Source organism: Camelus bactrianus, chromosome 28 (assembly GCF_048773025.1).
Source record: "Camelus bactrianus isolate YW-2024 breed Bactrian camel chromosome 28, ASM4877302v1, whole genome shotgun sequence".
Lineage (NCBI taxonomy): Eukaryota > Metazoa > Chordata > Mammalia > Artiodactyla > Camelidae > Camelus > Camelus bactrianus.
The window spans coordinates 24,737,894-24,755,420 of NC_133566.1; the positions used below are offsets into that span (position 1 = coordinate 24,737,894).

General features: G+C 42.9%; 1 protein-coding gene and 1 non-coding gene across 2 annotated transcripts; one reads left to right on the forward strand and one right to left on the reverse strand.

Moving 5' to 3' along the window:
- Positions 1-2,450: 2,450 nt before the first annotated feature.
- Positions 2,451-9,221, reverse strand: MRPL19 (mitochondrial ribosomal protein L19). Its single transcript, XM_010967983.3, has 6 exons — positions 9,093-9,221; positions 8,772-8,889; positions 6,047-6,165; positions 5,704-5,838; positions 2,902-3,083; positions 2,451-2,770 (listed from the first exon to the last, which is right to left on the reverse strand). The coding sequence occupies exons 1-6, from the start codon at positions 9,193-9,195 to the stop codon at positions 2,549-2,551; spliced, it is 879 nt and encodes a 292-aa protein (XP_010966285.1). The 5' UTR covers positions 9,196-9,221; the 3' UTR covers positions 2,451-2,548.
- Positions 4,305-4,377, forward strand: TRNAA-CGC (transfer RNA alanine (anticodon CGC)). Its single transcript has one exon. It is a non-coding gene; the product is annotated as a tRNA-Ala (tRNA).
- Positions 9,222-17,527: the final 8,306 nt, after the last annotated feature.

Sequence of the window (17,527 nt, forward strand, 5' to 3'; positions counted from 1 at the left end):
AGAAAACCACTGGAGAGATCAGGACAAGAAACAACAGAACTAAACTCTGCAAACTGGAAGAGCACATGGATGGGCCGACAGACTCAAGAAGGTAAATCAAGCCAGCAGTGGGAAAAGGCGAAAAGGCAACCCAGTTCACCCCTCAGAATTGCCAGTCAGCAAATCCAGTACCTTGGCAATCTGGGGTGAAGGACAGTGGCTAAGATAATGAGAAGCCGATGAAAACTATTTGGAGGTTATATCCCTGATCCCTTACTTTTAACTCCCCACCATGGCTTGCCTGGCCCTCCCTCACACTAGCTAAGTCCAGAGGTTTATTTTCTAGAAAGTTAAAACAGTTTTCTGGACTGTGTGCACTGCATACTAAGTCAAAAGTGTGTGTGTGGGAGGGGATGGATACGATGGCCATAAAAATGTAGAGTGCCAGAAATCCCATTCTTCTTCTCCAATGCAGCACCCAGAACACGGGCATACAAGACCCTTAGCCTCCAGGAAGATAAGATATCCATGTGGAGGAGGGGACTCCCAAAAAGCCCACCTGGACAGTCCTGAAGACAACACCTACCACAAGGCCAAGGCTTCTAATTAGCTTTTTAGTCCACTATCTGTCCACCATAAGTAGACAGCCAAGGACTGCCAGGTGTCCCGGAAAAGCCTAAAAGAGAAAAAGAAAGAAATACACAGAGAAGAAATTTGGAGTTAAAAGACTTTGCAGAAAAACAATTTCAAAAGAAAGAATACGAACACTACAATGAATATCCTCAGTGGTAACAGAACAAATCCACAGACAGAAATATAAAGTAAGACAGAGCTCCACATGAGAAAAAGAACTTCCAGAAATCAAAAAGGGATCTTGAGATTTAAAAATACAGCAGAGTTGGAAGACTGAATCAAATCACTGAAAAACAGATGGAGGGAGGGTAGGAAGCTAGAGATCCAGTCTTGGAGATCCAAAATCAAAACACCAGATCCAGAAAGAGAGAAGCTGAGGAGAGGAGATCATCAGCGAAGTCTGAAAGTTTCCCGGACCTGAAAGATTCGGGCTGCCGTGCAGAAAGGACTCATTAGATACCTCACATCATGAATAAAAGCCATACCAAGGCTCACCACATTCACAGAACAGAAGTCAAAATGGTTTTGGATTTCTCAGCACAACTGGAAACAAGACAATGGAGCAACACCTTCAAAATTCTGAAGGAAAATTATTTCCCACCGAGAATTTTATAAAATATCAAATATGACAGACATGCAAGATCAAAAATCTTCCTACATACTTCCTCTAGAAGCTACCAGAGGATGTGTTTCATTAAAATGGAAAACAATAAAGCCAATACAGTGGAAAACGAAGAATCCAAAAAACGGATCCGCACAGGAGGGAAGTAAATGAAAATCTCAAAAAACTAGGCACAAGAGCATAGATCTGAGCAGGAGGATTCAAGATACAGACAGGTTAATGGCTCCCCTCCTCAACATCCATGCTGCCACTTGCTGTACTCTTTTAAACCTGAGGAACAGCAGGCCCAGGGGAGCCTGGTCTGAACTGTCTACAGGCTGGTCTTTACCACATGCGGTTACGTACCAGTTTCCCATTCCATCTCAGCTATAGATCAGCAAAGACACTCCTGTCACCATACGGAGGTACTGATTTGACCTACTCCTTCGAGCTGAAGATTAGCTCACCATGGACTGAGAACCAGAAAATGCAGAGCCGTCTGTTCCCTCTGACCACATTTTTGCCAGACATCAGTCATCCAGTTCACACCACAGCCTGCCATAGGCCCTCTGGTGAGCTTTCTTATTTAGCAGGACCCACTTATAACATTAGCCATGAACTTCCTCAAAAGTGGTTTTTGTAAACTCCCATGGAAGCTGAAGCCAGACTATAACCCAGACTTTGTTATGCTCTCCTGGAAGCCTTCATGTAATAAGGACAATGTTGTCCTTTTATACCTGCCAACAGATTTCTCAAGATAATTATATTGTTGAAGAATCTATGTGTATGTAGTAACCTAAAAGAAATGCAAGGGAATGATTAACAGGAGTCAGGAGAGCGCCCACCTCTGGGCAGGGGAGGGGTGCAACTGCAGACACATCAGGTCTTCCTGCATCCCAGTAAACGTTCTATTTCTTAACTTGCTTAGATAATGTTTTACTTAGACTAAATGTTTTACTTCTCAACCTGATGGTGGGTACACGAAAGGTTATCTTACCATTACTCCTTAAATCATACAATTTTTGTATTTATGATTTCTTTCACAGATTTAAAAAGTGATCCCATCCACTTTCCAAGCTCAGGGAAGAGCATCAGGGTAACAGTTGGACTGTGGCTTTGCCTCCATTAAGAGAATGGACTTCAGACTGCTTGGCATGTGTATTTTTCTTTTTAAAGTAATAAACCGGTGTGCTAATTTTATTTATTTTAATAATACCCATAAAATAATGAATCTTAGTTGATTTAATGACTGGGTCCTTTTATATAAAATTAGTTTCTACATAAATCCTTGGAGAGTCAGTATATCCTCCGCAAGTAACCCAATTCATTCTCAGATCAGGAATTTTTCGATGCTTCAACTTCATTCCATATTGCAGCTTCAATTTTTGAAGTGTCATATTCCCTCATCATATCAAACTCAAGCCACGGCTGACTCCACTCCTGGGCTTCTTTCATTTGCTCTTCAGTTAAACAAAGGTCAAATCTTATCCCCTTAATATTAAATTTTGGACGTTCCCAGCGTTTGGACCAGGGCTTAGGCTTCATTTTCACTTTCAGCTACGGAAAACACAAGGCAGGGAATACATTAGGCTGACAGCTGCAAGCAAAAATTCCTCTAAAAGCTGTCATTAAGATACGTATTTCTGATTTTATTCTTGAACTTCCAGTTCAAATGTACAACTTCATACCTGATTAACAGGGACTTCTTGGCTAGGTTCTTGTGCTACTGGTTTCATATTCATATCAAAAGTGCTGTACTCAGGAAGGGCATCTCGCAAGTACAGCAAGCTGTCATCCAGCCGTCTCTCTAATTTGACCACTTGGATCTCCTGGATTCGAGGATTATAAAGTTCAAAGCAAATCTCAACACCTAAGAAGAGAAGAATATAACATATTCTTACAATCTAAATTCAGATTCCTGCATATGCCTCTTACTACGATAAAAGCTATTTCATGAAGGAATTAGCTCAGGTTTTTTGCATGTAGGAAATACGATATAAATATATAATCTTTAAAATGAAGATTACAGAAAGAAATAGAAATAAACTAAAATCCATATAGATTAAAAAAATGAGAAAACCTGAATTAGAATGAGAATGATAAAGTCTAAAGAAAAACGTCTTCTATAAGTAGGGTGAGCCATGTATCTCCTTAATTTTGACAGTATTAACTTAGCTGGAAGTTTAAATAAATTCTTCACTGTCATGTTCTTGTTCATTTCCTAATTACTTAAATAAAGCTTTATCTCCTCTACATTAAGAGCAACAGAATTAATGATGCAGAAAGAGAAAGTACATTTTTAAGTTCTAACTTTGGTATAGAAGTCCTCTTAAGATGGCCCTGGTTTGTTAACACTCTGAAGCCCTCCTTCTTACATGAAGCAAGCTAGAAATAGCTTTGAGTGTTTCCAAGATGCTATGTGTAATAGGTTAATATATATCATCTGTATCATCGAACATTTAAGGGGAAGAGTGTATTCTGAGTGTATTCCTGGACTAATCCCCAAAAAAATATATAAATAGTAAAACACATGATCAACATTGACCCCTGTGTTAATACCAGGATTTAAGCCAGCATTCACTGTACAATCTATTGTTATAGGCACTGATTTAGGAGCTGTGCCTACAGCAAAATCAAAATAGGTAAAATTCTTCTCCTCTCATAAAGTTTACATTCTAGTGGATGATAAACAAATAAACAAGCCACCACCAAGGTAATGTCATACAATGAAGACAATCCAGGGTGATGACACTGGGACTGGGGCGAGGGCAACTAAAGCGTATAGTCAGTGAAAGCCTCTCTGAAAAGATGACATTTAACCTGGTTCTATGAAGGGCCAGGAATGCTCCAGGCAGGAAGAACAGCAAATGCAAAGAAACCAGAAAAATGCCCATTTGGCTGGAGCACAGTAACCTGGTGGGACAGGAAAGTACATGAGAGATACTGCACAGAGCTGTAGGCAGATGATGGTGGCATGCACAAGACTGGTAGCAATGGACATGGAAAAACAGACAGAACTGGGATAAAAGTTTTAGAGACTGCTGATGGACCGGAATGTGTGAAAAAGAATAATTAAAAATAGTTCCTGGAGGGAGGGTATAGCTCAGTGGTAGAGTGCATGCCTCGCATGCAAGAGGTCCTAGGTTCAATCCCCAGTACCTCCATTAAAAAAAAATTAAATTAAATTTTAAAAAATTAAAATTAAAAATAAATTTTAAAACAATATAATAATAAAATATTTTTTTTTTAAAATAGCTCCTAAGTTTTGGGTTTAAGTAAATGGGTGGGGAGTGGTACAGCTGATGGAAATAGAAAAAACTGTGAGAACACACTGAAGGAAATAAACTGTTGTTCTGAACTTGTTTCATGCTTATTTTAGATGCCCAAATGAAGATGTCAAATAGGTAGTTGTATGTGCAAATCCGTAACAAGGGTCAGTCCACAAGATATGAATCTGGGAATTAACACCACACGGATGGTATTTAAAGCCAAGGGACTAGAAGGAACCATCAAAGTAGGAAGTATCAATGGAGAAGGTACCAGTAGGTTACGAACAGTCAAGACGTTAACGGTAGAAAGTGGCAACACAGAGCTAATACTTTTGAGTATTCTGTGTCCAGGACTTCATGCACAACATCACAATCAACTGACCACAACCCTGGGACGTAGAAATTATCTCAATTTTAAACAAAAAGATCAAACTCAGGTCTGTCACATCTTTGCTCAAGTACAACTTTCTATTACAAGATTACTCTAAGTATACAGCCTGACTGGAGGCACAAGCTCCTATCCGCAGCCAAGTCCTGCTGAGTTCCTACATGCACAGTACCGCAGGTCACTACAGGACAGGGAAGGCAGCGACTGCTGTCACGTTCAGTTTCTCTCAACACACTACTGCACGGTTAGAGACCACGAAGACACAACTTTAAGCACGAAACATTTACTGTTCCTGCCTTTTGATTCGTAACTTTTTCCAGAGTTTTACCACTTGTTCCTCTGTCTTATTAGGCACAGCAAACGTATTTTTGCCTTTTTTTGAAATTCCTCCAATTCTTATATAACTAATAATTGTGATAACTGCTGTAATATAAAGCAAAATGGGGGCCATTCATTTTAGGAGAAATGAACTTACAAGGACATCATTATGTTTATCTTAATGTTCTCATGGGTTAACTGCTCCTAAAATGAATGTCCCCACACTGCTCTACAGTCACGTCTCCTCCTTTGATTTTGCCATGATTTGGAAAGACTACTTCTAATGGTGGTGTCCCTGTAACAAAAAGAAGCCTTTTCTAGGAAAAAGCAATGCACCAACTCTATTTACTCAGCAACCTCAATTCTCATACCATTCCTAGGCCACAGGCTCCATGTCATCCCGCAGAGATCCCATTTACTTTCAAGTTCCACTTTCTTATCCCAGGATAAAGAAAATAAAAAAGAATCCTGAGATACCATTTTCCAGAAAATCAAAATAATGAAATGAAACTCACCCTGCCCTTCAATAGTATTCCTAAGGGTAAAAGTAGCTCCAAGTCCTGTTCCTGATCTCTGGATGCAAATCCCCAGAAACTGGTTGGTTTTTCCACTGGCATATGGGTCAGCAGTAGTGACACGAAGAATGCTCCCTAGAAATTCAAAAGAGAAGTGAACTTTTACATGAGATGCGGAAACAACAGCACTTCCAGGGAACTTCAAAACATCCTAAATATTTTAACATACTATTAGGAATAAGTACCTCATACGGGTAAAACACAGACAGGTGAAAAACAATTTTCTCTATGCCAAGAAAACCCCTCCAACCACTAGTAATAAAAGCATCCAGCTGTTACCGACCAACATAGAACTCTGGAATGTGGAGTATTTTTCTCCTTTCTAACATATCTTTTCTTTCTATTTGAAATTTCAGAGGATTTGTTCTTCCCCTTGGAGGAATGAATTCAGGACTCAAGAACCTGTGAAAAACATAAATTTTAAAAAATTAAAAAGCAAACTTAAAAGATCATTAAAAGAAAAGTCATTGCTTTACCAAATAGAGTAAAAGATTAGGATGTTGACATGTTTTATTCTTCCTTCTCTATATAAGAAAAGTCCATTTTATTTCTAGAATTGTCGGTGCTCAAGAGTAGCTAACAGTTCCCAAGTATTCACCCAGAGTTGTGTTAAAAGCTTTATTAAACATCTATAGTGTAAACTGATCCTTACAACAACCAGGTGAAGATGAAGAAAACGAAGCTTAGAGAGGGTAAATAGCAGACCTATTATTTCATTAGCTATGAACTTAACGAGTCAAGATTTAAATGTAGGCATGTCTGTCAGATTCCAAAGCCTGTGACCATATCCAGAGGCCTCACTTTGAGTTGTACATGTTATAATAAATTATGTTGCAAAAGACAGAAACATAAAAACCACCAACTGCAAACTGACTTTAAAAATAATCTTCCTGTTCTCAAACTGATTTTAAACTCATCATGAAATATTTAATCTACAGAAAAGGATAAATGACGTTACAATGAAAATACATGTCCCTGTCAGCCACCTCAAGAAATAAATGATCAATACAGTTGAAGCCCCTATGCACCCCTCCCTACCCCCATAGTTAATACTACGGGGTAATTAAATTTGGTGACGAATATTCCTACGAATTTCTTCCTTTTCCTCAATTTTCTACTTTGAAACGTGTCAAACCTACCAAAAAGTTGAAACAGTAATACAATGACCACCCATATATATAATACACATTGTTTCATCAACTGCCAACATTTTTCCCTATTTATTTATACATATAATTTTTTTTTCCTGAAACATTTGAAAACATCAGACAGCAAGGCATTTCATCCCTCAGTACTTCAGGAGGCTACTGCTAATAAGGACTTTCTCTTACACTTATCACAACACTTGTGTAACACCTAAGAACTTCAGCATCAATTCAACAGTATGAGCTAATATAGTTTACATTTAAATATACCTAATTGCTCCTTTTATAGCTACTTGGTGCCTGATCCGAGCTACAGTCAAACTTCACACACTGTATCTGGCTGTTAGCTTCTTTAGTTTCTTAAACTAGTACTATTCCCCACATTCCTGTTTTCATTATCACCAACTTCTTTGAAAAGTCAAAGCCTATAATCTTACAGACCATCCCTGGATTCTCGTTTCGTTTATTCATCCACATGCCTAGACCAAGGTTAAACACTTTTAATAAAAATATTACAGAGGTGATTATGTGATATTATCCTGTCGTATCAGAAGACACATAATGTCAGTTTGCACAGCTATTGGGAGAGCGAGGTTTGATTGCTCTGTGAAAGTGCAGAATTTCCCTTGTAAACTATTTTATATTTTACACATGTATGTTATGTCTGGGCAATATAAAAATGCTATCACACTGTATCAATTCTTCTGCAGGTTGCTTTTCTCACACATCGTATTTGTGAAGTTAATCTCTGTTAACTCTAGTTCATTCATGTTTCACTGCCGTGTAACTGCCCATTATGTGAATGCACGTGCCTATTCACCTACTGAAGGGCATCTGGACTGCTCTAAGTTCTGATTACAAACATTACTTTTGTGTTCATTTTTGTTCACGTCTCCTTGTCCATACATATGTCTCCTTGTTCCATATTACTTTCTTTAACTTGTATACCATCTAGGAGGAAAGGTTTATAGCGTAGAAAGTTTAGTTTAGAAACTTTACTAAGACCTCAAACTTTATAATAAACTTTTAAAAACTGTTTACCAAATTAGTAATTCCCATTTAATTGTATTATATTAAGTGCTGCCATTTAAGAGACACACGTCTTTTCCACTTTCAAAAACAAAAACAAAACAAAAATCTCTACAGAGAAATCTTACTCAGAATCTCAAGGTTTCTTAACTTCAAGTTTATTTCAACTTAGAATCACAGGATATTTTAAATGTTAAACACAGAGATAATCCAATCGACGACGCAGAACCCTTTCAAAAAGCCTAAAAGTCACACCAACCTTCCCCTCCTAAAATTCGCTTTTTAATAAGGTTGTTATACAGTTCTACAGAAACACCTTCTGCAAATCCTAGATCACCTAAATTTTCATGTACCTCAAAATTACCACCGTCCTTAAGTAAACAAGGTTTTTAAGCACACTGTCTTGAAGAGCAAGTTTCAGACACAAATTAGTGGAAATTTTTTTTTACCACTGCATCGCTTTTGCGAGGGACAGTAAAACACAGTGAGCTGCGGAACTAAGACTGTTGCGGGCAATCCGTTTCCAACCAGGGAGGAACGATGCGTTCCTAAATAAAGTAAAATACGATGTACTTCAGAGAAAAATTGACACAGAGCTTCCAACCTGGAGGATCCCTACTTGACGTTCTAACCTAGTAAGACTGCAGGGAACGTCCACGCCGGCTTGGGTGGAAGAAAAGAAGGAAACCAACCGGGCTGGGCGCCCTTCTCGGATTCCTGCACACAAGCTCCTGCCACGGGAGCTGCAGACCCGCTCTGCAGGTCTAAAGCGACTGCAGGAGCCACAGCTCACAGACCCCAAAAGCAGGCCTCGGGCCCGGGCGCGGGCCTCACCTGCTCTCCGAACGCTGGGCGCGGCGCTTGTCCACAATGACCGGTTTCGGCGGCGGCTGGAAGGCGCCGGGATGCGAAGGTCCGGTGACTCGCCGGCAGCCCGGCCCCGCGAGGGCCCCTGCGGGAGCGGACACAGAGGTCAAGCCGGCTCGCGCCTGCCCAGAGCTCCGGCCAGACCTCGCCATCTCCCCGCACCGGACTCGCGGTCCCACGAGAGGCCTCCCCCGAGGTCGCCCCCTGACTTCCAGCCTCGTCTCCCCCCTACCCTGATCCTGGGTTCATTCGGCGGGCGGGCGAGCTCGCGAGGCCCGCTGCACCTACCGCAAGCGACAGACGATGGCGCAGGGAGCAGGGCCCTGGCGGCTCGAAAGCTTCCGCCCAAGCCTGCTGCAGGCCGGCCGACCCTCGCCATGGAGGCCGCCATGCCTGCTCCCTCCGCGAGACTACAACTCCCAGTAATCAGTGCGGCGAGGTCGCGGCCACGGCTGGCCGGATGGCGGCTGCTAAGGGACAAACTAGGTAAGTCCTTCCATAACCACCCTCCTCACGCTGATCCCCACAAAAGCCTGGATTTTTTAGGGAAAGTGCACTCTATTTCTTTACTTCCCGCAATGTGCCAATTTATACCCCTCCACGAGCGTGTCCTGTCAGCCGAGAAAGCTTTCCTCCCTCTTTGAATTAACTCTGTCTTCAATTTCTCAGGCAAAACTTCACTACATCAAAATCCATGCTATAGGCTCTTATCTTTACTAGGTACATTCCATTCCCAGCTCTGATGTCATTTGCAACTTTACTTTTTAACTTTGTTTTGGATTCCTTGTGTAATCACTGGATTAGTGTCTTCTCTGCCGTTGCATGGTAGCTCTGGAGGGCTCGGGGGTTGTCTTTTGCTCACCGTTTCTCTCCGTATTTACATGCTCCTCACTGTGTTACATGCAAGAAAGAAAATAGCTCCTGACCGGAGACGACAGAAAGCGTTACTCCTTTGAGCAGCTAAACTGGAGTTTGGGCTGGGCAGCTGGGGGTAGGAATAATGTTACTCGGAAACCTGGGTTCACTCCAGAAGACAAAACCAAGCCAAAGATTGGGGGAAGGAAGGACATATTACTTGCAGCAAGTGAGGAGAATGCAGGGGATCTTTCCCAAAGCAGTGTCTCCCTGAACATCAAATTTAAGGAAGTTTTAAGCTAAAGGTACATGCATATTCATGGAAGGAGTGTGTGGTGTATGCACATTCGTGAAGGGCCATGAACTGGAAAATTCAGCATAGAATTGGGACGAAGGTTAACAAATCCAAGCATTAGTTGATTGACTTCACAGTGTTAGAGCAGCAGATAGCTAGATATGAGCAGAGAAAGGGGGATGCATGCCAAATGGCAGAATTAGGCAGAAAGGAGGGGCACAAGCCAAATGCAGGAAACATGCATGTGCACTAGGGGTCCCTGGGCAGAGAAAGAAAAGCAGGAATCTTTGGGCTAAAAAGAGGCCACACCGTTTGGCCTGGAGACCAACACAGAAAGGTCAGAAAAGGCAGGAATTTCCAGAGTCCAAATGCTCTTTTGCTCTTTATGCCCTCATTTCAATAAAATTAGCCTTGCAGGTCAGAAGTACCCATAATGCACCGACGCCATGACACTTCTGATTCAGATTAAATAAGGACAAAAATCCCTCCTCCCTTTGGGAAGGTGGAGTTGGGATGATAATCAGGAAATACGACCTCAAGCCCTTCCCTCTTCAATGAATATTCCGCCCATTCATTTTACACCCTATGTAACTACCTTGCCAAAGAAACTCAGGGCAGCTGCTCACCTGAGCCTGCCTGCTCTTCCCTTGAAAGTGTACTATCCATCCTTTAGTAAATCCTCACTTTACTTTTTTTAACCTCTACATCTTGTCTCTGAATTCTTTCTGTGACGGGACAAGAACCTGGAGCACCGGTTGGATCCACCGGCAACAAACTGTGCCTCACACTTGAATTCTTTCCTGTGCAACGCTAAGGACCCACACTTGGTGGGGCACATCCCAGGGGCTTAACCAAGACCTGGGACACGGCCCTCCTCACGTCCCACATCCGTTTTCCTGCATCATCTTTAGCCTCCCAGTGGTGGTTCCCAAGTCTGAGGCTCAGAGCACTGGATGGGTCTCAAAGAGAGGGCCTATGCATGATGTTATCTGGAAAAAGTTCTTGGGTGAGTGGGGAGAGCAAAGGGTGTTAAGACTCCAGAGAGATCTTAGGGGACCCAGGGCCAGTGAACATGCAGTGATATCTCTGTGGGGGCTCGACAGTGGCAGAAAGGAGGCAGAGAGCTGTGAGGTGGGGCTGGGATAAACCAAAATATACTGGAATTAAATTTCCACTCTTCCTATGGAAGTGGGGTTTCAAACAGAAATTGAAGTAAATCTAGATGAAGTTATGTTTCTTTTATATGAATCTGAGGCTAGAGACTGCTCCCTGAAACAGAAAAGTTTTGTTTTCTTATCAACGCTGCATAGTGTGAATGAAAATACTGCAAACCGTATCAGTAAACAAAGAGTGCTGAAGCCATCAAGTCCTCAGACACTGCCACCACCCCCCACAGTGGAGACCAGCCCGCAGCCCAGCCTCTGCAGTCACAATGGTGCCCTCTGAGGGGACTCAGAACAAGAAAGGATGGGACACTGGCCCTAGTCAGCTCGGTGCTTGTCAAAGGAATGGATTCAATGAGCCCAAATGTTTGCTTTCTCCCATACATAGAAAAGCGCTAAATTCTTTAACTTGAGACGCCTGGTTTTCTTTAGATAACAAGTCATCTTTTATTGTTCCAACTACCCGATCTTTGTTGTAAAGCTCCTATATATCCTAGCCCCCCTCCCTCAACTCTTCGGAGCAGTCCCTGAGAGCGACCTGAGAGGCTGTCATCCTGGCTTGAGTCCTCCCACCAAATAAAACATAACTCTCAACTGTTAGGCTGTGCATTTATTTCAGTTGACAATAGTGATCCTAATTTACGGGGAGAGCCTCTGTGCTTCTTCCACCGTGAGATGGCCACATGGCCCCCTTGTTTCCTGAATAAGGTCTAGAAAAAGAATTACAAGTGTGGAAGGAAACGCACTCAGTTTGAAACTATCAGCAGCAAGAGGCACTGGGCATTGGAGGTTGAGGGCAAGTGCAGAATGAACACAGAACCCTCAATTAAGGGACCACATGTTCACTCACACTTTCTGCTTTACCATCTTTTAGAGAATCCCTCAGGGCTCCCATCAGCCTTGTCTTCTTAGGCAACACATTCCACTCAGCTGGGATCCTGTTCTTCATCTGTGGCTTCAAGGAACACTTCTTTGCTGATGGCCTCTCAGCCTACTTCTGCTTCCCAGACACCCCAACCTGAGACAGGAGGGAAGGGGGCCCAGCACAACCAGTAAAAGAATAGCATAGCCACTGAGGATACAGCATAAACTGGCTAAAATAAACCAGGCCCAGGATGGGGGAGATTTAACTTTCAGTAGACCTTGAGCCTCATTATAGGCCCATTGAAATGCAGTGGCATGCTAAATGACACACTCACAGGCACCATGGCCATAAAAGGCCAAAAAGTGGGTGGGGGCCCATTTCCTGGGAATCCCCACCCCTTCCCCAAAACAGTTGGAATAGTCCTCCCATTTGTTAGCATAAGAAATTACCCAGCCATAAAAACGAAGCACCCCCGCACCCCAGGGCCACTGTCCCGAGAAGGACTGCGTTCTGCCTATGGAATGCGTACCTCTCTAAATAAACTTACTTTCACTTTGCGATGGTTCACTCAAATTCTTTCCTACACAAGACAAAAACCTACTCTCCGGTAACAAACCCAGCATGAAATACGCACCTCGAGGCCTCTACCCAGGACCCATCCTACTGACACCAGAACTCAGTACTGCAAACCAGAACTCACCTGTTTCATTTATCCTGTCAAAGGATAAAATAAAAACCATCAGAACATAAAAAAAAAAAAAAAAGGTTTTTTTAATTGTTGGGCAAGGAGTACACACAAGTGAAGAAATTCCCTGGGAAGCTTGCAGATGGGGATAATTCAGGGAGTTTTTAAGTGATTGTACTAATTGAAGCCTACGTGAGTTCGTATGTCTGTTACATTGTTCACTGGCCAGGAGAGGTCTTCCATAGGTCTGTTAGGGTCTGCCTTCTCAGAGACCAATTTCACGGTTCTTTAATCAACCAGCTAGGTAGAGATATGACATTCAGGGTTGTCATTTTCTGGGTCAGTGTAAATGGAAGATTTTCCTTTGACAATTTTATCTTTTTTTTCCTGCTAAAATCAGTGATAGGTTTAAACTGAAAAACAACAAACAAACAAACAAAACACCAGCACAATGTGAGAGCTGTGAGTTCAGTTTTATTTGTGGCTTACTGAGGTCCATATAGCTCAGGAGCCAGTCCTTCAAAGGGGCAGGGGCAGGTGAGTGTATATATGATTTTGGTGAAGGGGTGCAGTAGTCAAGAACACAGCTCAGTAGAGGGTTGCTGCCAGTCACAAGGAGCAATTGTCTCCATTAATGGTTGTAGTGCTTTTCTAGGTATACAATGATGCAAGGAATTGGGTTCATAAAATTTCTCCTGAAAATATTTAACCATGTGAAGTCCTGTTCTGGAGTTTTTCCCAGAGCACAGAGTGCCTCAGTCCTGATCTCAGCCCCGAACTCCCTTCAGGGGGTTTCGGAAGTCAGTGGCCACAGGGGCTGATAGCATAACCCCTGCAGAGCCAGATGGAGAGCAGGCGCCAAATGCTGCCTGTTTGGCGTCTGTCACAGACCCTCGAGGTGAGACTTCTAGGCCATCAGGTATGTAGGTCCCTGATTTTATTAGAAATTGTCAGAATACTTTTCAAAGTGTTGTAGAATTCACCCACCATCGGTGACGTGTAGGTGTTCTTGTTTCCTTCCCCTTTGCCCGTTCCGCTTGCTAATTTTTTTAACTTTTTTTTAAATTAAAATTTTTTGCCAGTGTCATGTGTTAAAATGGTATTTTATTTGTGTATTAATTCACATTTTCCTACTGGTGAGATTGAGTTTCTTTTTGTAGGTTAATCAGTTATTTGTATTTCTTCCTGTATCAATTGCATTGTATCAAATGCAGCCTTTATCCATTTTTCTGTTAGTCTGTTTTTAAATCAATTTGAAGGCTCCTTGTGAATGTTAGATATACTGTCACATGTGTGTTTTGATTTGGTTTTGTGATAATTTTTTTGTCATACATGCTAAAAAATAGTAGTCCAATATATCACTCTTTTCCTTTATAGTTTCTGGAGTTTGTGTCTTCTTAAGGAGGACTTCTCATCCCCAAAGTTTTAGAAGTAGTCTCCCAACATCTAAATAAGAAGCCCCCATTATATGTGGTTTCCATCTATTCTTGTCGTCTTCTTTCCTTTGGTAGGACAACCAGAGAGATGGGCTGTTTCCCTTGTGCAGCCCAGCAGTCTCTCTGGACCTCAGGGACTGTGTAGCTGACTAAAGCCCCCTACCTGCCGGGAGCAACGCACTGGGTGATGCCATATGCTGCACGTGAGCCAATGCTGTTGGTCCTGACTCTGATGAATGAGGAGGTATGGTGGAGAAGGAGGGTGGGGGCTGGGGGGTGGCAGGGAGATGTGACTTTGACCAGCTACTGCATGGAATTCAACTTCCTGCAGTGGAATTGGAGGGTAATAAAGTGAGTACTGAGGGCTCACTCCTGGGAGGACCTCAGATGCTCACCACGTATTGGGCCAGAGTGGTCATTACCTCTGTTTCGCCAAATGATAAATGTCACAGGGAGAAGGAAAGATCGGAGATTCCCACCTCTAGGTTCGAGAGGCAATGAGTCACTTCCTTGCTAGTGCCTGCGTGTGGGTGCTCAGTCTTTCCCTGCACTTGTAAGTGCACGTGATATAGGAGGCTGCACTTCCTCTGTCTGTTTCCTCCTGAGTGCCAGCAACACCTGTTACATTCCCAGGTGTGGGGACTGGGCCCTGTGCTCTGCCCCTGTCCATGGTGCTGGAGATCCCCTTGCTCCTTTGCCTTTAAAACCTGGAAACCCACTCTATCATCGAAAGAATTCAAACCTTTTGCTGTGCTATGGTGTAACATAATTCTGCCACAGAACACTTGGGTATATCTTTTTGTCATATTCCTGAAATCCCACACAAGAATCTTATGTGAGGTGTTTCCACAACAGGCCTCGGGAAAGCCAGCTTCACTCACATCTTAAATGGCCAGGCTTTCCTTCCCCTAACTCTGTCTTTCTTGCTGGCCTCAAGTCTCCATTTGGGGCACAATTCTATCCCTGCATTGTAACCCTCTTTGAAACATAATGTTTTTTTTGGGGGGGGGGTGGCTTTTTTTGTTTTTTTTTTTTTTCATTTTTCCCTCAGATCTTTTTTCATGGCAAGGCTTGTGCAACTAACCATGCCTGCTTCTTGCTTGGTTCAAAGAACAAGTTTATCACAGGGTTGGGGGAGAATTTTGGAAAGAGACTGTCAACAAAAAAATTAATCAGTTGATCTAAGAAAGAAACAGAAAGTTGTATTCAAGCCAAATTTGAGGCTCATAACCCAAGAAGAACATCTCAGAAAGCTCTGAGAACTGTTCTGCCGGTTAGCAATCAAGGCACAGTTATATAAGTTTTTTGAATCAGAGGATTGTACATCAAATGATGTATTATTGACCCCCAGTTTATAAAATCCAGATCTAAGCATCTTCCTGGTGGTCATGTGACCCCTTACAAGATCAAGAAGGAATGTTGTCTCTTAACGAGTTGTCTTGTTGGCGCTAGGAGAGTGTTGCTCTTCATGGCTAAGCAGGAATTCCTGCCTGTGAGAGACGTTTGGTAGCTGCACAGAGCAGACACACAGTGCACAGTGGGGGAAAGAGGAGGTTAAAGGGCAGAGAAGAATTCTCTTATGTTTAATTTTTTCTTGTCTTGTCATAAATATGAATTTTATTTCACAAGACTAAGGATGTGTAAGTGGAGACAATGGAGGAAAAACAGGAGAATAGAAACCAAGGGAAGAAAGAATGTCAAGGAGAAAGTTCCCTATGCTTGAAAAAAAGGAAATCTCCCTGGCAGAGATGATGAGAAAAATGGGCGTTTCAAGGCGTCTGCCCGTTTTGCGTTCCTAAATGGAGCAGCGCCTACCAAGGTGAAGGCAGCGTGGCAGTAAGTACAACAGGGGAGCAGGCCCAGCAAGGAGCGTGGGTCTGGCAGACTCCTGCTCCAAGGCCCCTCTCTTCCAAGGTCCCTCACGTGCCTGGCTGCTGCCCCTCATAGACAACAAAAAATATGCTTTTCCTGATACATGCCTGCCTTACTGAGATAATGATCATCTATACAATGCCTGGAAGCCTGACCTCCAGAACCAGCTGCCCCCAAGAAGTCATGTAGCTTTACCCTTTCATGGCCCCATCCCTTCCCTATTATTTCAACATCAACCAATCAGACTTGTGCACAAGCTGGTCATGCACCTTGTGACTCCTCGGTACCTGATGTAACCCTCCCTGAAAAAGGTCTCAGCAACCGACCCTCAGAGCTCTCACAGGAACCTCTCATCTGTGTGACCTGCTGTTAGACAGCATACCTAATACTTTCACCCTTTGTCTTTGGTAAATTCTTCTACTGCCCCCACCGACCTGCCCAACCCCCTGACAAAAGGAGTATTTTATTATTGACATGTAGGATTATTGAAGCATGGTGATAATAGAAAGACCAACTTCTAGATGATTTTATTTTTGCTGGAAATTAGGTTCTCGTCTCATCACAGAAAGAATCCAGAGATGAGAGACACCAAGTTTAAGAAAGTGAAGTGAGGATTTATTAAGGAAGAGATAGTACGTTTTCAGGGGGAGAGCAGGCAGACTCAGGTGAGGAGCTGTGCTGAGTTTCTTTGGCAAGTTGGTTACATGTCAACTGAAATAAATGCACAGCCTAAAAGTTGAGGGTTATGTGTCATTCAGTGGACATTTCTGAGGATTCAAACCCCTTTAAGCCCAGATGACAGACTCTCAGATGGCTCTGAGGGACTGCTCCAACAAGGCAGGGGAGGAGCCAGGATATATGGGAGCTTCACAGCAAAGACCAGGGAGTCAGAATATTAAAGATTACTGTTACAGAAAACCAGGCATCTCAAGTTAAAGAATTTAGCACTTTTCTATGTATGGGAGGGTGCAAACGTTTGGGCTCATTGAAACCATTCCTTTGACAAGCACCCAGCTGTCTAGGGCCAGTGTCCTGTCCTTTGTTGTTCTGAGTTCCCTCAGGGGGCACCATGGTGAGTGGCTGCAGAGGCTGGGCTGCCTGCTTGTCTGCACCTTAATCTCACTGTGGGGTGGAGGGGGGTGGCGGCAGCATCTGATGACTTGATGGCTTCAGCATTCTCTGTTTACTGGTATGGCTTGCAGTATTTTTTGTTTGCAGGGTATAGAAAAGAATGGGTGGAATTTTAATCAGGGAGGAAGGGTTTGGGGTCGTATTCCCTGATTTCCATCCCAGCTCCACCTTCCCAAGAGGAGAAGGGACTTTTGTCCTTATTTAGTCTGGATCGGAAGTGTCATGGCATCAGTACACGATGGGTACTTCTGACCTGCAAGGCTCATTTTATTGTAATGAGGGCATAATGAGCAAAAGGTTACATTTGGACACTGGAGATTCCTGCCTTTTCCCACCTTTCTTTGTCTGCCTCCAGGACACTAGTCACCCCAAAAATGTGTGATCTCCTGTCAGTCCTGAGATTCCTGCTTTTCTCTGTCTG

Coding starts and splice junctions, on each gene's coding strand:
- MRPL19 (XM_010967983.3), bottom strand. CDS start 9,195: ATGGCGGCCTCCATGGCGAGGGTCGGCCGGCCTGCAGCAGGCTTGGGC. Junction 6,166..8,771: donor GCCCAGCGTTCGGAGAGCAG/GTGAGGCCCGCG, acceptor TGTTTTTCACAG/GTTCTTGAGTCCTGAATTCA. Junction 2,771..2,901: donor AAGAAGTCCCTGTTAATCAG/GTATGAAGTTGT, acceptor TGTTTTCCGTAG/CTGAAAGTGAAAATGAAGCC.